Source organism: Bombina bombina, chromosome 3 (assembly GCF_027579735.1).
Source record: "Bombina bombina isolate aBomBom1 chromosome 3, aBomBom1.pri, whole genome shotgun sequence".
Lineage (NCBI taxonomy): Eukaryota > Metazoa > Chordata > Amphibia > Anura > Bombinatoridae > Bombina > Bombina bombina.
The window spans coordinates 298,400,496-298,421,119 of record NC_069501.1 but is presented as its reverse complement, the minus strand read 5'-3'; the positions used below and the strand labels follow the sequence as shown (position 1 = coordinate 298,421,119).

The window sequence follows — 20,624 nt, the reverse complement described above, 5'->3', positions numbered from 1 at the left end:
TTTTTATTTTTTGTAATTTAGTGTTTGTTTTTTTTGTAATTTAGTTTAGTGTATTTAATTGTATTTTAGTTTAGATATTTGTAGTTTATTTAATTAATTTATTGATAGTGTAGTTGTATTTGTAACTTAGGTTAGGATTTATTTTACAGGTAATTTGGTAATTATTTTAACTAGGTAGCTATTAAATAGTTATTAACTATTTAATAGCTATTGTACCTAGTTAAAATAAATACCAAGTTACCTGTAAAATAAATATAAACCCTAAAATAGCTACAATGTAATTATTAATTATATTGTAGCTATCTTAGGGTTTATTTTATAGGTAAGTATTTAGATTCAAATAGGAATAATTTAGTTAATATTATTAATATTATTTAGATTTATTTTAATAATAATTAAGTTAGGGGAGTTATAGTTCGATAGGGTTAATATATAATATAATAACTATATTAATTATTAATTATATTAATAATATATATAATATAATAACTATATTAACTATATTAACCCTAATATAATTAGGGTTAATATAGTTAATATAGGTGGCGGCGGTGTAGGGGGATTAGATTAGGGGGTAATACATTTATTATAGGTGGCGGCGGTGTAGGGGGATTAGATTACAGGTAAAAGAGCTGATTACTTTGGGACAATGCCTCGCAAAAGGCCCTTTTAAGGGCTGGTAAAAGAGCTGATTACTTTGGGGCAATGCCCCGCAAAAGGCCCTTTTAAGGGCTGGTAATAGAGCTGGCTACTTTGGAGCAATGCCACAGGGCTATTTGTAGGGTTAGATTTAGGTTTAGTGGTAGGGAAATTTTAGTATTTTATGGGTTAATAAATTTAATATAGGTGGCGGCGGTATAGGGGGATTAGATTAGGGGTTAATAATTTTAATATAGGTGGCGGCGGTGTAAGGGGGTCAGATTAGGGGGTAGTACATATAATATAGGTGGTGGCGGTGTAGGGGGCTCACATTAGGGGTTAAAGGGACACTGTACCCAAATTTTTTCTTTTGTAATTCAGATAGAGCATGCAATTTTAAGCAACTTTCTAATTTACTCCTATTATCAATTTTTCTTCGTTCTCTTGCTATCATTATTTGAAAAAGAAGGCATCTAAGCTTTTTTTTGGTTTCAGTACTCTGGACAGCACTTTTTTATTGGTGGATGAATTAATCCACCAATCAGCAAGGACAACCCAGGTTGTTCACCAAAAATGGGCCGGCATCTAAACTTACATTCTTGCATTTCAAATAAAGATACCAAGAGAATGAAGAAAATTTGATAATAGGAGTAAATTAGAAAGTTGCTTAAAACTTCATGCTCAATCTGAATCACGAAAGAAAATTTTTGGGTACAGTGTCCCTTTAATATAGTTAATGTAGGTGGCGGCGGGGTAGGGGCTCACATTAGGTGGTAAAACATTTAATGTAGCTGGCGGTGGTGTAGGGGGGTCAGATTAGGGGGTAAGACATATGTAGCTGGCGGCGGGGTCCGGGAGCGGCGGTTTAGGGGTTAATATATTTATTATTAGGAGTGAGAGGGTGGATTGCGGATAGAGGGGTATACGTGTCGGGCTATGTTTGGGAGGCGTGTTAGACAGTAACGGGTGATTTTATAACTTAGTCAGTTTTTTTATGCGGCGGCAGTTTCTAAAGTGCCGTAAGTCACTGGCGACTCCAGAAATTTGTACATACGCAGATTTCTGGACATCGCTAGTTTGTCAGACTTACGGCACTTTAGCATCTGACGGCGCCGTATATAAGATAGCTCGAGTCGCGAGCTGAAACTACGGGCGGCGCAGGTTTCCACGCTTGCGCCGAAACCTGTGCCGTATATATCGGATCGCGCCCATAGTGTTTCAATCAGTGGCACATCTAAGGAAATGCCAGCTAGACACTTTAGAATTTAGAGGTTGGCTGATTTGTAGGGCAGCTTGCCTTTTCATTCAAGGTACCATATGAAGATGGGGAAATAAATTATAAAATGAGTTAACATTGATTAATAAGTGGATGATAGGATGGGTTAATATTGCTCTATATGGCTGACAGAATGGGTTAACAAATCTCTTAGTTTGACATAAGGGGATAACATTGGTCTATAGGGCTGACAAAATGGGTTAAAAGTGCTCTTAGTATGACTGACAGAAGGCGTTAACATTGCTCTATATGAGGGTTAACAAAAGGTCTTAAATGGACATTAAACCCACATTTTTTCTTTCATGATTTAGAAAAAGCATGCAATTTTAAACAAGTTTCTAAGTTACTTCTATTATCTAATTTGCTTCATTCTCTTGATATACTTTGCTGAAAAGCATATCTAGATAGGCTCAGTAGATGCTGATTGGTTGTTGTACATAGATGCCTCATGTGATTGGCTCACCCATGTGCATTGCTATTTCTTCAACAAAGGATATCTAAAGATTGAAGCAAATTAGATAATAGAAGTAAATTGGAATGTTGTTTAAAAATGTATTCTCTACTTGAATCATTAAATAAAATTTTGGGGTTTAGTGTCCCTTTAACATTAGTTTCTTATAGAAGAGGTTATCTGTATATGGCTTATAGTAGGTGATAAGTGGTGCTGTATATGAGTATGACAGGAAAGAGTTAAACTGCTCAGTTGTAAGAAATACCTACATGGCACATATGATAAATATAAAGATGGAAGTGAGAGTTCTCTGTACCCAGGGTAGCAAGATACCTGCCATTAGTTTAAAAAACAAACAAACAAAAACAAAACACTGCAATCAGGCATTATGATTTGGGGAGGGGTAGCAAATTCTAAAAAGTGGCTTTATGGCAAGCAGTGTTTTCCCTACGATGTATTTAATGGGCACACACCCAGTCTGGTTTTACTTACCATCTGGCTAAAATTTAAGCTAATATTAAGCAAATAAAGCTATGTTTCCCGATTATTTGTTGCAGAAATTATCATTAAATCAATGTGTGTAAAGTATGAAACTAATTTGTGCTTTGGATAGCTTAGAGGGACAGTAATGTCATAATTAGACATTCATGATTCAGATAGAACATGCAATTTTAAACAACTTTCCAATTTACTTCTATTGTGTAATTTGCTTCCTTCTTTTGTTATCCTTTGTTGAAAGGGTTATCTAGGTAATCTCAGGAGCAACAAAGCACTTGGGTGATAACTGCTGATTGGTGGCTGCATATACAGTATATGCTTGTTGTCATTGGATCAAACCAAATGTTCAGTTAGCCACCAGTAGTGCATTGCTGCTCCTTTATTATGCAAATCTACTGTGTTGACTGGTCCTTTAACAAATGATACCAAGAGAATGAAACTAATTTGATAATAGAAGTGGTATGTTCTACCTTAAATTATGAAAGAACATTTTTGGGTTTTATGTCCCTTTAAGTAACATTTATACATAAAAGAAAATGCTAAAATAGTGTGAAGTATTACACTGTCCCCATCCAACTACTCCATAATGCCACATGGCTGGCAACATTTTCTGTGGAAAACACTGGCATGATGCTTTTTCCCCTCATATGCTTCAAGAATTATTTTGGTTAGGATGAAAAACAGAGGAGAGATGATAAGCCTCTCTGAATTGGTGTGTTTTCAAGGATGGTCTGTAGCTATACAAGGTTGGAGACAGTCTTATGGAGCAGGGTAGGGAGTTCCAGAGGACAGTTACAGCATGTAAGAAGTCTTGGAGGCGGTAGTGGGACATAGAGATAATAGGAGTGTAGAGACGTAGGTCAGAGTTTGATCGAAAAGGACGGGTTGGGGAATATTTGGAGATGAGAGAGGAAATTTAGTTGGGTGTGAGGCTTTTGAATGCTTTATAGGTTAGGGTTAATACTTGTATTCTGGAGTGTATGGGGAGCCAGGGTAGAGACTGGCAGAGCGGAGCAGCTGATGTAGATTGGCGACTTAGGTTGATGAGTCTAGCTGAAGCATTCATAATAGATTTGAGGGACGAGAAGCGGTGTTTGGGAAGGCTATTTAGAAGTAGATTGCAATAGTCAATGCATGACAAAATGGGGGATTTAATTAGTATTTCTTTCCTATGGCATGGAAAGTCCACAACATCATTCCAATTACTAGTGGGATATTCAACTCCTGGCCAGCAGGAGGAGGCAAAGAGCACCCCAGCAAAGCTGTTAAGTGCAACTTCCCTTACCCATAATCTCCAGTCATTCTCTTTGCCTTTGTCAGTGGAGGATGTGCGAAGATGGTGTCTGAAGATATTTAATCCTTTATTGGGTACTTTTCCCTGCAAGCATGGATTAGGGGCTTGCAGGGAAAAGTAAGAGTAATGGTGGCTATTTGCAGTTAGAAATAAAGCAAAGACAACCTCAACGCTTTCTAACATTATTGCTACCCCTTCTTAAAAAGCCAAGATTGGTTACTCTGTTCTTTATTTTTCTTCAGGTCCCTGATAGAGGGTGCAGTGTCTATCACACCTAAAAAACTGTTCCTGCCCTGCAGCTGGATCCACAGGTAAGTGCATATGTCTGCTAGGTACTGAAGGACAGCACTTTAGAGGTTAATTCTTCTGGTGGATCATCATCTGGGACATGTATATATCCCCTTTAGGGGTTATAAGTGGGGCAGTTTGGCAGGCACTGTAGTGTGTGAAACTTAAGGGGTTAATTTTTTCCCCTTTCATAGAGAGACTGATTGAAGGGTATCTTTTAAGGGTCACAAGGAGGGTTTATTTAGCTTCCCATGTTATCCGTTAATCTTATGGATTTAAGAAATGGGTTCAGTTGCATACTGTTTATGTTCATGATGGAGATAGAAATGCGCGCCTTTTAGTGCGCAGTTTCTTTTTGAGGTCCGGTAACGTGACCTCCGTTCTCCGCTTTTTCTTAATCTGAGCGGAGTGAAAGTGACATACCAGTTAAATTAAATTTTTTCAATTAGTATTGGTAACCTGCCAACTATGGACACAGACCAAGACTCTTGTTTCTATGGGTTAATGCATATTATGTTTAGAGGCCCAAATTGTTTTACCTATGCAATTTTGTTCCTCTTGCTTAGCTAAGACTCTGAAATTTAAAGATAAATTTCTCCCTTCTGAGCCAATTGTCTCTCAGGATAATGCTGTTCAGGATATGCCTCTGCTTTCTCCTCAAGCATCCCAAGCCTTAATGGTTTCTCATACAGTGCCCTGTGGTTCCTCTCAACCTCCTGGGGGTGTTTATTTACCAGGGGATTTTGCTGCACAGATAACCTTTGCGGTGTCTGCAGCTTAAGCTGCTTTTCCCTTTTTTGGGTAAGCGTAAGAGGAAAATCTAGACATATTTCTGCTAGTAAGGTTTCTGACCCCTCTAAATCTGCACTGGTCAACCCTTCCAAGATGTCTGATGAGGAGGATTCAGTAGCTTCTGAAGGTGAAATTTCAGACTCTGATACTATGGCGGGAAAAATCTGAATCTGAAGAAGCTAATTTCAGATTTAAGCTTGAACATCTCCGGTTGCTACTGAAAGAGGTTCTAGCTACTTTGGATGACTCTGAACCTTTGTTTGCTGTCAACCCTAAAAAGTCTTCTAAACAGAGTTTATGATTCTCCCTCTTCTGAGGATATTTTTCCAGTTCCAGATAAGATGTCTGAAATTATTGCTCCGGAATGGGATAAGACAGGGGTTCATTTTTCCCATTCCCCTGTTCTTAAAAATATGTTTCCTGTTGCTGATTCCTTTCGTGACTCATGGCGCACGGTGCCTATGGTAGAAGGCGCTATCTCTACTGTAGCTAAAAGAACCACTATTCCTATAGAGGATAGTTGTTCCTTTAAGGATCCCATGGATAAGAAGCTAGAGGCTTACTTAAAAAAGATGTAGGTTCATCAGGGATTACAGTGGCAACCCGCGACAAGTATTGCTATGGGTGCAGGTGTAGCATCTTATTGGTGCGATGCCCTGTCTGATCTGATATCAGAGGAGACTATGATTGAGGAGATCCAGGATAGGATCAAGGCTCTTAAATTGGCCAATACATTTATCTGCGATGCCAACATGCAGGTAATTAGGCTGGGAGCTAAGATGTCTAGCTTTACTGTCTTAGCTTGTAGAGCTCTGTGGTTAAAATCTTGGTCGCCTGATGTATCTTCAAAGGCCAAGCTTTTGGCTTTACCTTATATAAAGGTAAGATCCTATTCGGTCCTGGTTTGGCGGAAATCATTTCAGAGATTACGGGTGGAAGAGGGAGGCCTTCTTATAGGACCTATCCTCCCTGGGAGTTATTGTACCAGTCCCTCTGGAGGAACAAGGTCTAGAATTCTATTCAAATTTATTTGTGGTTCCCAAAAAGTAGGGAACTTTCCGTCACATCCTAAACTTAAAGTTCCTCAATAAATTCCTCAGGGTTTCGTCCTTCAAGATTCGTTCCATCCATTGAAGGACGCATATTTACATGTTCCCATTCACAGGGATCATCACCATTTTCTAAGGTTTGCCTTTCTAGTTCTCTAGTTTCAGCTACAAGAGTGTGTTTCCTAGGGACAATCATAGATTCCTTGTCCATGAAAATTTTCCTGACGGACATCAGAAAATCCAAACTTCTTGCTTCTTGCCTTTCTCTCCAGTCTATTTTTTCATCAGTGGCTCAATGCATTGAGGTGATTGGTTTGATAGTGTCTTCCATGGACATGATTCCCTTTGCTCAGTTCCATCTACAACCGCTGCAGCTTTGCATGCTCAGCCAATCGAATGGAGACTATTCAGATTTATCGCAGAGGATATATCTGGATCCCCTGACAAGGGTCTCTCTCTCGTGGTTGGTTTCACAGAAACATCTGTCTCGGGCACTTGCTTCCTGAGTCCTTCCTAGGTGATTGTGACTATGCACGCCAGCCTGTTAGGCTGGGGAGCTGTTTGGGGTTCTCTAAATGCTCAGGGCCTGTGGTCTCGGGAAGAGTCTTCTCTTCCTATAAATCTTAGAGTTAAGAGCAATCTTCAATGCCTTGACAGCTTGGCCTCAATTATCTTTAGTCCGGTTTATCAGATTCCAGTTGGACAAAATCACCTCAATGGCTTACATCAACTACATCAACCACCAGTAAGGAACTCTGAGTTCCTTGGCCATGAAGGAGGTGACTTGCTCACGATTGTCTCCTATCTGCCATCCACATTCCAGGAGTGGACAATTGGGAGGCAGATTTTCAGAGCAGACAGAATTTTCATCCTGGGGAGTGGGCTCTCCATCCGGAAGTGTTCTCAAGGATAACCCTCAGGTGATAACCCTCAGGTGGGGGGTTTCAGAGTTGGATCTGATGGCGTCTCGTCAAAACTCCAAGCTTCCAAAGTACAGATCAAGGTCAAGAGATCCTCAGGCCGCTCTGATAGATGATCTGGCGGTTCCTTGGAATTTTGGTCTAGCATACCTGTTTCCTCTGTTTGCTCTCCTTCCACGAGTCATTGCTGATTTCAAACAGGAGAGAGCTTCTGTGATTCTAATAGCTCCTGTCTAGCCTCGCAGGATCTGGTTTGCGGATCTGGTGAAGATGTAATCTCTTCCACCTTGGAAGTTACCTCTAAGGAAGGACCTTCTAATTCAAGGTCCATTCCTCCATCCAAATCTAGATTCTCTGAAGCTGACTGCTTGAAGATTGAATGCCTAGTCCTGTCTAGACGTGGTTTTTCAGAAGCGGTCATTGATACTATGCTTCAGGCTCGTAAACCTGTTACTCGCAGGATTTCCCATAAGGTATGGCGTAAATACCTTTTTTGGTTTGAAGCTAAGGGTTTCTACTGGAGTCTGGTGAGGATTCCCCGAATATTATCTTTTCTTCAGGATGGCCTGGAGAAAGGTTTGTCAGTTAGTACTCTGAAGGGTCAGATTTCTGCACTGTCTATTCTTTTGCACAAATGTCTGGCAGATTTACAGAATGTTCAAGCTTTTGTTCAAGCCCTGGTCAGAATCTGGCCTGTGTTTAAACCTGTTGCTCCTCCTTGGAGTCTATTTCTTAAAGTTTTTCAGCAGGCTCCGTTTGAGCCGATGCATATTGTTAATATAAAATTGTTATCTTGGAAGGTTTTGTTTCTCCTTGCTATTTCTTCTGCTCACAGAATTTCTGAGCTTTCTGAGCACATTTGATAATAGAAGTAAATTGGAAAGTTGTTTAAAAATGTATGTTCTATCTGAATCATAATTTTTTTTTGGGGGTTTACTATCCCTTTGTCCTGGGGTAATATGAATAGATATATTTGGCATTCTTTTAGAATTCCAAGAATCCTTCATTTGCTTTGTACTCTACATTCTTTTGTGTACTAAACCCACATTTTCTTTTTCTTTCCAGATTCAGATAGAGCATGCAATTTTAAGCAACTTTCTAATTTACTCCTATTATCAATTTTTCTTTGTATCTTTATTTAAAAAGCAGGAATGTAAAGCTTAAGAGTTGGCTAATTTTTGGTTGCGAACCTGGGTTATGCTTGCTTATTGGTTTGCTAAATGTAACCACCAATAAGCAAGCGCTATCCATGGTGCTGAGGCTAAAAGGGCTGGCTTTTAAGCTTTAAATACCAGCTTTTTAAATAAAGATAGCAAGAGAATGAAGAAAAATTGACAGTAGGAATAAATTGCTTAAAATTGCATGCTCTATCTGAATCATGAAAGAAAAAATGTATGTTTAGTATCCCTTTTAAAGGTAGTTTCTTCAAATACCATCAACCAAGAAATATAAGTGCATTCTTTATGACCCAATCCTAAAAATTCAAAGGAAATACAAATGTTACACAAGATGTTGTAAGAGCTTTAACATTTTATTTACAAACTACTAATGTATTAAGACAATCTTCAAGTTTGTTTATTTATTGTTGTAGTCCACTTAAGGGTTTAAAGACAACGGCTGTTTCCTTAGAGTTTATTACATAAGGCTTATCGGAGGCAGGCATTTCTTCTCCAAAACGCATTACAGCTCATTCTACCAGATTAGTTTCCACTTCCTGGGCTTTTAAAAATGAAGCTTCAGAAGATCAGATTTGCAAAGAAGCAACTTGGTCTTCCTTACACACGTTTACTAAACTTTACCATTTTGATGTTTTTACCTCATGTGAAGCAGCTATTGGCAGAAAAGTCCTTCAGACTGATCCTTTCTTGGCTATGAAGTGTTGAGTATATTTACCTCCTCCTAGTGGTCAGGGGTTGAATCACAGGTGTAATTGCTTGTGGGCTCTCACCACCAGTTTGCTTTTAAATCGACTGTTGCTTTATCACTATTTCTCTTACAATTATTAGTTATGAGCTCTGATTTCAAGCAATGTGACGTGTTTTTACAAACATAAGAGCAAGAGATGGGCATTGCTAAAGAAAAAAACAATATTATATTGGTACTGTAAAATATTTGTTTCATCTCCAAATTAAAGGGGCATGAAAGCCATAATGAAGCTTTCATGGTTCAGATAGAGCATGCAATTTTAAAAAAAAATCCAGTTTATTTATGTTATAAAAGAGACAGTAAAGTCAAAAATAAATTTCATGATTCAGAGAAAGTGTGCAGTTTTATATAACTTTCCAATTTACATATCTAATGTGCTTTGTTCTCGTAGTGTTCTTTGTTGAAAAGCATACCTAGGTAGGCTCAGGAGCTGCAATGCATTACTGTGAGCTTCCTGCTGATTTGTGGCTGCACATATGCCTCTTGTCATCGGCTCTTGGTATCCATTGTTGAAGAGCATACCTATGTATGCTCGGGAGCATGCACATATCTTGACATTATGCATGATATGGCAGCAAGGTTTGCAACAGTGTATAACATTGTTACACACATTTGTTGCAAACACCCAAAACGCATGCCTAGCTAGGTATGCGCTTCAGCAATGTGTTCTACCTTTAAATTAACTCTGAACAGAAATATTTTAGAAAATCAATTTTATTTCACATTTTAGCAACTCCAATCCCTGGTGCTTGTGCTTGCAAACACGTGGCACGTTCACGTCACATTGCATGCCCCATATCATACAAGGCTGAGAATTAGATCTCTTGTTAGTTTAGTATAATGAAAAAAAACACCATTGTCTCTTTCCATATAAACATAACACCTTAAATATGAGCTTACGATTATTTCACTAAGATGCTGTTTTTTAGGGTACACGGTAGGATCACGGTAATGACCTTTTTTGTTATTATTTTTTTACAGATTTTAGACAAGTTAGAAGAAAAACTTAAGGACATATTGCACAGTAGTATCAAGCAGATTAAGAGGTAAGTTGCATTCTGTGAAAATAAGATATTATGAAATCTGCTATTTCATTAATAAGATGTAGCTTTATCTAGTATTGTTTCTAGCGGCTATTATTATGTGACATGCATAGATTCCTCTTTTGTTGCCTACATTTTTTTTAATGATAACCAGTCCAAAAATATAAAATGAAGAAGAAATAATAAAATGAAAAAGATACACATATATTTCTCTTGTAAGGTGTATCCAGTCCACGGGTTCATCCTTTACTTGTGGGATATTCTCCTTCCTAACAGGAAGTGGCAAAGAGAGCACACAGCAGAGCTGTCCATATAGCTCCCCCTCTAGCTCCACCCCCCCAGTCATTCTCTTTGCCGGCTCTAAGCAATAGGGTCCCTCTCGGAAGGGTAAAGTGAATGTGGTGTTAGATTTGTAGTTTTTGTTCTACAAGCAAAAGTTTGTTATTTTAAATGGTACCGGTTTGTACTATTTACTCTCCTGCAGAAAAGAGATGAAGATTTCTGCAGGGAGGAAAATAATTTTAGCATGTTGTAACTAAAATCCACTGCTGTTCCCACAAAGGACTGAGGAGTACCAGAAAACTTCAGTTGGGGGGGAACAGTTTGCAGGTTAGGCTGCAATAAGGTATGTTCAGTCATTTATTTCTAGACAAGACTGTGATAATGCTAGAAAAGGACTGATGAGATCCCCATGAGGGAAGGGTAAGCTTTATTCAGAGACTAAGTATGGAATTACAAGCTTACAGAACAGGGCTAATTTAGGCTGGTTGACACTATTTTATGGCAAACGGTTTTTACTAATAAATATCGTTTTTTTGAGACACTTTGAGGTTACTTTCAGGGGTTGCTACCCACATGGCTATTATTATAACACTTAGGAGTGTTTCTTTAGGCCTCACAACACCGGAGTAAGGTGGGAGGGGCCTAATTTCGCGCCTCAGATGCGCAGTTAGACTGACTAGATCTTCAGGCTGTTTCACATGGAGGGTCCTGCTGCAGTTTGAGGGCCTAGAAGAAGCTTTTCCCCCACAAATCTGGTTCCTAAGGGCAGGTAGGGCCACAGCAGAGCTGTGGCAAGGTGCTGAAGTCGTTTTAACCGGTTGTTAGCTTGCTATTGATCCGGTTTGGGCATTAAGGGGTTAATCGTTTTTCTTGCTAGTTGTGCAATCTTACCAATGCTTTAGGTACATACTGTGAAAATTTCGAAAAGTTTGCTGCATTTTTCACTGTTTTGGAAAATTGTGTGCCTTTTTTTATCTCTTAAAGGCACAGTAACGTTTTTTTGCAAAGTGTGTTTTTACTTGATTAAAGTGTTTTCTAAGCCTGTTTGTCTTACTACTAGTCTGTTAAACATGTCTGACACTAAGGAAAATCCTTGTTCAATGTGTATAGAAGCCATGGTGGAACCCCCTCTCAGAATGTGTCCCACTTGTACTGATATGTCTATACATTTTAAAGAACAGATTGTTGCACTTAAAAATGTGGCCCAAGATGATTCTCAGACAGAAGTTAATGAGGTTAGCCTGTTATCCTCTCCCCAAGTGTCACAACCAGTTACGCCCGCTCAAGCGACGCCTAGCACCTCTAGTGCGTCTAACTCTTTTACCTTGCAAGACTTGGCGGCAGTTATGGATAATACCCTCTCAGTGTTTTTATCTAAACTGCCTGTGTTACCTGCAAAGCGTGATAGCTCTGTTTTAAGAACAGATTCTGAGCATTCTGACGCTTTAGTAGCCGTATCCGATATACACTCACAACGCTCTGAAATGGGGGCGAGGGATGTGCCGTCTGAGGGAGAAATTTCCGATTCGGGAAAGGTTGCTCCTCAGACAGACTCAGATACGTTGGCATTTAAATTTAAACTAGAACACCTCCGCTTATTGCTCAGCCCTTTGGTGGTTCCAGAGAAATTGTGTAAAATGGACAAGTACCTAGAAGTGCCTGTTTACACTGATGTGTTCCCGGTCCCTAAGAGGATTGCGGATATAGTAACTAGGGAGTGGGATGGACCAGGTATTCCGTTTGTTCCCCCTCCTGTTTTTAAGAAAATGTTCCCCATATCTGGCACCACGCGTGACTCGTGGCAGACGGTCCCTAAGGTGGAGGGGGCTGTTTCATCACTTGCTAAACACACAACCATACCAATTGAGGACAGTTGTGCTTTTAAAGACCCAATGGATAAAAAATTAGAGGGTTTACTTAAGAAAATTTTTGTTCAACAAGGTTTTCTTCTCCAACCTATAGCGTGCATTGTTCCTGTAACTACTGCAGCTGCTTTCTGGTTCGAGGCATTGGAAGATGCGCTCCAGACGGAGACCTCATATGAGGACATTATGGACAGAATTAAGGCTCTTAAGCTGGCTAATTCTTTTATCACAGATGCCGCTTTCCAACTAGCTAAGTTAGCGGCAAATAATTCACGTTTCGCCATTCTGACGCGCAGGGCGCTATGGCTGAAGTCCTGGTCGGCCGATGTGTCATCAAAATCCAAACTACTGAACATCCCTTTCAAAGGAAAGACCCTTTTCGGGCCTGAATTGAAAGAGATTATCTCAGAAATCACTGGGGGAAAAGGCCATGCTCTCCCTCAGGACAAGTCCTTTAAGACAAAGAACAAACAAAATAATTTTCGTTCCTTTCGAAATTTCAGGAGCGGTCTCGCTTCATCCTCCCCTGCTGCAAAGCAAGAGGGTAACACTTCACAACCCAGGGCAGCCTGGAAACCTTACCAGGGCTGGAACAAGGGTAAACAGGCCAAGAAGCCTGCAGCTGCCTCCAAGACAGCATGTAGGGGTAGCCCACGATCCGGGACCGGATCTAGTGGGGGGCAGACTCTCTCTCTTCGCTCAGGCCTGGGCAAGAGACGTACACAGTCCCTGGGCCTTAGAGATTGTATCCCAGGGATATCTTCTAGAATTCAAGGACTCCCCTCCAAGGGGAAGGTTCCACATTTCTCGTTTGTCTACAGACCAGACAAAGAAAGAGGCGTTCTTACGCTGTGTAGAAGACCTACATACAATGGGAGTGATCCACCCAGTTCCAATTGTGGAACAAGGGCTGGGTTTTTACTCAAACCTGTTTGTGGTTCCCAAAAAAGAAGGAACTTTCAGACCAATCCTGGATCTCAAAATTCTAAACAAATTCCTCAGAGTCCCGTCATTCAAGATGGAGACCATTCGGACAATCTTACCAATGATCCAGGTGGGTCAATATATGACTACCGTGGATCTACAGGATGCATATCTGCACATTCCTATCCACAAAGATCATTACCAGTTTCTCAGGTTCGCCTTTCTGGACAAGCATTATCAGTTTGTGGCTCTTCCTTTCGGGTTGGCCACTGCTCCCAGAATTTTCACAAAGGTGCTAGGGTCCCTCCTGGCGGTTCTAAGACCGCGGGGCATAGCAGTGGCGCCTTACCTAGAAGACATCTTAATTCAGGCATCGACTTTCCAAAGAGCCAAGTCTCACACGGAAATTGTATTGGCCTTTCTGAGGTCTCATGGGTGGAAGGTGAACATCAAAAAGAGTTCTCTCTCCCCCCTCACAAGAGTTCCCTTCCTAGGAACCCTAATAGACTCGGTAGAAATTAAGATATTTCTGACGGAGGTCAGAAAGTTAAAACTCTTAACTACTTGCCGAGCTCTTCATTCCATTCCTTGGCCGTCTGTAGCTCAGTGTATGGAGACAATTGGACTAATGGTAGCGGCAATGGACATAGTCCCTTTTGCACGGATACTCCTCAGACCACTGCAACTATGCATGCTCAAACAGTGGAATGGGGATTATGCAGATTTGTCTCCTCAAATACAGTTGGACCAGGAGACCAGAGATTCTCTTCTCTGGTGGTTGTCTCAGGAGCGCCTGTCTCAGGGAATGTGTTTCCACAGACCAGAGTAGATCATCGTAACGACCGACGCCAGTCTGTTGGGCTGGGATGCAGTCTGGGACTCCCTGAAAGCTCAGGGCTTATGGTCTCGGGAAGAAGCTCTTCTCCCGATAAACATTCTGGAACTGAGGGCGATATTCAACGCTCTTCAGGCATGGCCTCAGCTAGCTGCGGCCAAATTCATCAGATTTCAGTCGGACAACATCACGACTGTAGCTTACATCAACCATCAAGGGGGAACAAGGAGTCCCCTAGCAATGATGGAAGTAACCAAAATAATCAGGTGGGCAGAGGATCACTCTTGCCACCTCTCAGCAATTCACATCCCAGGAGTAGACAACTGAGAGGCGGATTTTCTAAGTCGTCAGACTTTTCATCCGGGGGAGTGGGAACTCCACCCGGAGGTATTTGCCCAGCTGACTCAGCTATGGGACACTCCAGAATTGGATCTGATGGCGTCCCATCAGAATGCCAAACTTCCTCTTTATGGGTCCAGGTCCCGGGATCCCCAGGCGGTGTTGATAGATGCTCTAGCAGCGCCTTGGTCCTTCAATCTGGCCTATGTGTTTCCACCGTTTCCTCTCCTTCCTCGTCTGGTTGCCAGAATCAAGCAGGAGAGGGCGTCTGTGATTCTGATAGCGCCTGCGTGGCCATGCAGGACCTGGTATGCAGACCTAGTGGACATGTCATCCGTTCCACCATGGACTCTGTCAATGAGGCAGGACCTTCTACTTCAAGGTCCTTTCAAACATCCAAATCTAATTTCTCTGCGTCTGACTGCTTGGAGATTGAACGCCTAATTCTATCTAAGCGTGGTTTCTCTGAGTTGGTTATCGATACCCTGATTCAGGCTAGATAGCCTGTCACCAGGAAAATCTACCATAAGATTTGGCGAAAATATCTTTGTTAGTGCGAATCCAAGGGTTACTCATGGAGTAAGATTAGGATTCCCAGGATATTGTCTTTTCTCCAAGATGGATTGGAGAAAGGATTGTCAGCTAGTTCCTTAAAGGGACAGATATCTGCTTTGTCTATTCTTTTACACAAACGTCTTGCGGAGGTACCAGACGTTCAAGCGTTTACTCAGGCTTTAGTCAGAATCAAGCCTGTTTATAGACCTGTGGCTCCGCCATGGAGTCTGAATTTAGTCCTTTCAGTTCTGCAAGGGGTTCCGTTTGAACCTTTACATTCCATAGATATTAAGCTTTTTATCTTGGAAAGTTTTGTTTTTGGTAGCTATCTCTTCTGCTCGAAGAGTTTCAGAGTTATCTGCTTTACAGTGTGACTCACCTTACTTGGTGTTCCATGCAGATAAGGTAGTTTTACGTACCAAACCCGGTTTTCTTCCTAAGGTTGTGTCTAATAAGAATATTAACCAGGAAATTGGTGTTCCTTCTCTGTGTCCTAATCCTTCTTCGAAGAAGGAACGTTTGTTACACAATCTTGATGTGGTACGTGCTTTAAAGTTCTATTTACAAGCAACTAAGGATTTCAGACAAACAACTTCATTGTTTGTTATCTATTCTGGTAAGAGGAGAGGTCAGAAGGCGACTGCTACCTCTTTCCTTTTGGCTGAAAAGCATCATCCGTCTGGCCTATGAGACTGCTCATGAAACAATTACTGCTCATTCTACCAGAGCAGTGGCTTCCACATGGGCTTTTAAAAATGAGGCTTCTGTTGAACAGATTTGTAAGGCAGCGACTTGGTCTTCGTTGCATACTTTTTCCAAATTTTCCAAATTCAATACTTTTGCTTCTTCGGAGGCTATTTTTGGGAGAAAGGTTTTACAAGCAGTGGTGCCTTCCGTTTAAGGTACCTGTCTTGTTCCCTCCCTTCATCTGTGTCCTAAAGCTTTGGTATTGGTATCCCACAAGTAAAGGATGAACCTGTGGACTGGATACACCTTGCAAGAGAAAACAGAATTTATGCTTACCTGATAAATTACTTTCTCTTGTGGTGTATCCAGTCCACGGCCCGCCCTGGCTATTAGTCAGGTAGATTTTAGTTTAAACTACAGTAACCACTGCACCCTATGGCTTCTCCTTTTTCTCCTAACCTTCGGTCGAATGACTGGGGGGTGGAGCTAGAGGGGGAGCTATATGGACAGCTCTGCTGTGTGCTCTCTTTGCCACTTCCTCTTAGGAAGGAGAATATCCCACAAGTAAAGGATGAACCCATGGACTGGATACACCACAAGAGAAAGTAATTTATCAGGTAAGCATAAATTCTGTTTTATTTCCTAAGATATAGTGAGTCCACGGAATCATCAATTACTAGTGGGACTATCACTCCTGGCCAGCAGGAGGAGGCAAAGAGCACTACAACAAAGCTGCTATATATGTCCCTTCCCTTACCCATAATACCCAGTCATTCTCTTTGCCTGCTGTTCAAGGAGGAGGTGAAGTTTTGGTATCTGATCTACAATCAAGATTTTTTTTATTTTAAAATCAGAGTAGGTTTGCTCTGATCTTTCTAAAGTGTCTAGTCTTAGCCCATGTCAGTCTCTTCAGTAGGGCAGTGGTGCCTTTTAAGCAATTGGGAACTTGTGGGTTACAATCCTGCATTTTACCAAAACATGTTGCTGCCCTATTTAGATAGCCTGAGTACTCAGTCTTTCTGTATTTCCACAGGTCCATGTAAGGGATGGCATCCTTTCAAACCAGATGAGCGGTCCTACTGCCGGACAGATAAATATTAAGGTAAGTGCCAGTTTTATTGTTCTATGTAAGCAGGGAAAATGTGGCACTTATTCAGCTGAAACGCTGCAGGGGGACGTTTTTTATTATTCCTGTCAGGGTGCAGGTTTTTATGGCAGTTTTTGCAGGCACTGTTACTGTGAGGAGTTATTTATTTTATTGATGGCTCAGTGAGTTTTTTTTTTTTTTTTAAATGGCTTTTTTGTCAGCTGTAGGACCGCCCCTTTTAGGGAGGTTCTGATTCTTTGATTTCAGAGTTTTGTTGGTGCTTTTCTTCACTTCCTGTAGAGTGAGGTGCGCATATTTCAGATGGCTCTGTTGTTTAAAAGGCTTCTTGCTGTTTTTGCTTCTCTGGAATCCGGATTGTAAACTGGATCGTTTTTTTCCTCTGTTTGCTGCAGGTTGCAGGACATGTAGGGCTCATCAGTGATTCTGCTGAGGTGTTGCCTGGGTTATGTTTTCTTGATTTGGTAAATTTAAAGGGAACATTTATTTAAGACTTTTTTTGTTCTTTATTATATACTTTGTTAAAAGATAAAAAAAAAGTAAAAAAAAAAAGTAGATTTTTTTTTTGCTTCTTTTTTTTTTTTTGTATTATGGATCAGGAGGCTGTGCAGGATGTTACCTGTAGCTTATGTTTTGATGCCCAGGTAGAACCCCCAGTACCTTTTTGTTCTTCATGTATTGAAAGAACTTTAGCTTATAGAAATAGACTTTTTGACCCTAAGCCATCATTAGCTAAGGCGGATGCTGTTCAGGAAAAACGCAAAAGGAATTAAATTCTAGTGGGCAGCAGAAATAGAGTAATATTTGCTGTCTTTTTATTTATATTTAATAAAAGTTATTTTTTTACTATTTTTCAGCATCTAAACTGCTAATCAGATTCAATATCAACATAAGTGCACAAAAGCATACTTTTTTGGACATACTCACTATTCAGTGAGTTATGTCTTTCCAGTTAAAAAAAAAATGTATGTTCACCAAGGTCTTCAATGGCAGCCTTGCGGTGTGTATTGCTACTGTTTCCAGCACTGCAGCTTACTGGTTTGATGCCTTGTCTGATTCTATTCAGACAGATACTCCTCTTGAGGAGATCCAGGACAGGATTAAGGCTCTTAAGTTAGCCAATTCCTTTATTACGGATGCTTCCTTACAGGTCATTAAGGAAGCATCCGTAAGGAAGTCTAAGTTATTAGCTATTATTTCATATATCACAGGAGGAAAGGGATCTTTTCTTCCTCAGGATAAGAAGAATAAGCAGAAATGGCGTCAGAGTAATTTTCGTTACTTTCATAACTTTAGAGGCAAACTATTCAAGTCTTCCTGGAAGTCTGGTCAGTCTTTGAACAAGGGGAAACAGTCTAAGAAACCGGCGGCTGACTCCAAGTCAGCATGAAGGGTCAGCCCGCGATCTAGGAATGGATCTAGTAGGGTGCAGGCTTTCTTAATTTGCTCAGGCTTGGATATGAGTAGTCCCAGACCTGTGAGCCGTGGAAATTGTATCTCAGGGGTACAAGATAGAATTCAAGACTTTTCCTCCCAGAGGCAGGTTTCTTCTCTCAAGATTATCTGTAGACCAGATAAAGAGAGAGGTGTTCTTAAATTTTATCAAGGATCTTTTTGTCCTGGGAGTTATAGTTCCAGTTCCTCCGCAGGAACAGGGTCTGGGATTTTCTTCATAAATGAAGAGTCCACAGCTGCATTCATTATTTTTGGGAAATAAAAACCTGGCCACTAGGAGAAGGCAAATACACCCCAGCCATTTGCTTAAATACTCCTCCCACTTTCCTCATCCCCCAGTCATTCTTTGCCTTTCGTCCCAGGAGGTTGGCAGAGAAGTGTCAGAAGTTTGTTTTCGTCTCTTAGGGAGGATAGTACTCTTCGACATGGGACGGGAGTTTTAAGTAATCCTGTAAGTCTCTCAGTGAGGGCTTAGATGAAAGTTAGAGTCCGGAGAGGCAGGAAGAGTCTTTTTGCAATACCATCCCAACTCATTTTAACAGCTCCACAAGCAATCAGTGTCGTCTAACTTTGCTTCGCTGCATGCTTTCTTTTCTCAAGTCCATGGCGGAGGCGAGGCTACTATCCGTCACACTTGAAGAGCCGTGTTCCTGTTTCATGGCATAGATTCCGGTAAGATTGTTTCATTTTACTTCTTCATTATTGTACTCTTACTCATTTGTTCCTGCAAACTTACATGAAAAATACAGGGTCTCAGTGGGACTCCTTTAGTATCTTGGAATCAAGGGTTAATATCTCCTGAGGGGGATTATTGAACAGGGCTTTTTTTAATAATGTTTAATCATGTGACCAGGCATGTTTACATTCTGGTCTTCCATTTCCGCATTCCTGACTGTGTGGCGACTGAGAATTCTAGTGGTTCTGGTGTCTTGTTCATAGGAGTTGGTGAGTGCCCCAGCCATTGTGGGTGTCAGGTGCCGTTTAAATTGTTTTACATATAGTCCATTTTTTGGTATCCTTTATCCAGTTATGGAGGATGCTGATGTTGAGATTTGTCAGCTTTCTGATTCAGATTCTTCGTCCTTTGACGAATGCGAATTGGCCCCATTGACTCAGGTCAGTCAGTTATGTTCTTAAGGCCGTCCTAGAGCGCCTTGTTCCTCGGGCTTTGGGTTTCAAGGGACTGCTGAGCCATCCTCCTCGGGGGGCCCTGTCCTCCGGGAGGCGAGTTCCCTACCGCTCCCTACTACTACTCCACATGCAGGTAACCCAAGTTATGTGTTTCCCTCCTCAGAGGGTGGATTGTTCCCGCCCGGAGGTTGTGGCACATTTTCGCTTTTACATACTTTTGATGCTTGCGCGTCTACAAGGTCCAGATGTTTATTTGTGATTGTGCTTGTGCCTGATTGCCCCAGGTCTCTTGGCCACTGGAGAGCATGTGCAGTTCCCTGCTGGTGTAACTGTTCCTGAGTGTTGTGCCTTTCGTTACAGGCAGGCTCGCCTTTGTGTTTTACTCAAACTCGTTTTTGAGCTGTTTGGGGACCCTATCCTTCTCGGTTATAGGACTCAGTCTCCTCCTTCGAATGGCTCACCTCGTTAGACATGGGGGGATGAAGTAATCTCCTTTAAGTCTTGTTATTGAGATCCTTCCCAGTTTTGTTGGAAGAACAGGGTTTCCGTTAGGCTGGTCCTGTGGATCTTTCTGTTCTTCTTGGTCGTTAACCCTCGGGTTGCCTGTTATTTAATTTTTCTTTTCATACTATGTTTCCTGCGGTAACTTTATCTGAGATCGATACTCGCTGTTTTCTTCTACGGAAGTTTTTCAGGACACATTAGTCCCATGTTTGTCTGTTTTTTCTATCTTCCCTCTCTGAGGGCGGATTTAGCCAGCTTGGCAGTTATGACCCTGGTTGCAGGCTGGTCCTGCTTGGGTTCAGATCTTCTGTCTCGCGGCTTATTCAGACACATGGTGCCTATTATACCTTGCTGGTCAGGTTGGGTTGCCGAGTGCTATTAACATTATTTATGTTTCTTGTTATTTGTTTTACAAGTTTCAGCTAAGCATTCTCAAGAGGACTTGCTGGTCCGTGCGGCTCTTGGGATTGTTTCAGTCCTAAATAGCCGTCTCTCTGGTGACTGGGTCAGTGAATTTTGCTGCATCACTCTCTGTTGCTTCCGATACCCTTGGAACCTTTAGTATTCTTTCCTATGTGGTGGGAAAATTAGAGGGTTTTAACGCCTCTTTTCCACCGGTCGGGGCGGTGTTGCTTTAGGAAATTGTACTTTTTGGACTTGTTCCTTTAGTGGTTCTCTTCTTCATTGGGATCTCTAGATTGTCCTTTTCTCCTTGTGGATGGGTCGCCTTCGGGGGACTTGGATTCCCTTCGGGAGTTGGTTGTTC

At 41.2% G+C, this 20,624-nt stretch overlaps 1 protein-coding gene across 1 annotated transcript in view; it reads left to right on the top strand.

The window, feature by feature from the left end:
• SMS (spermine synthase) overlaps positions 1–20,624 on the top strand; it is a 417,092-nt gene that overhangs the window by 157,000 nt on the left and 239,468 nt on the right. The window contains exon 4 of the mRNA XM_053706374.1: positions 10,115–10,179. Within this exon, the coding sequence (XP_053562349.1) occupies positions 10,115–10,179 (65 nt within the window). The remainder of the gene's footprint in view (positions 1–10,114; positions 10,180–20,624) is intronic.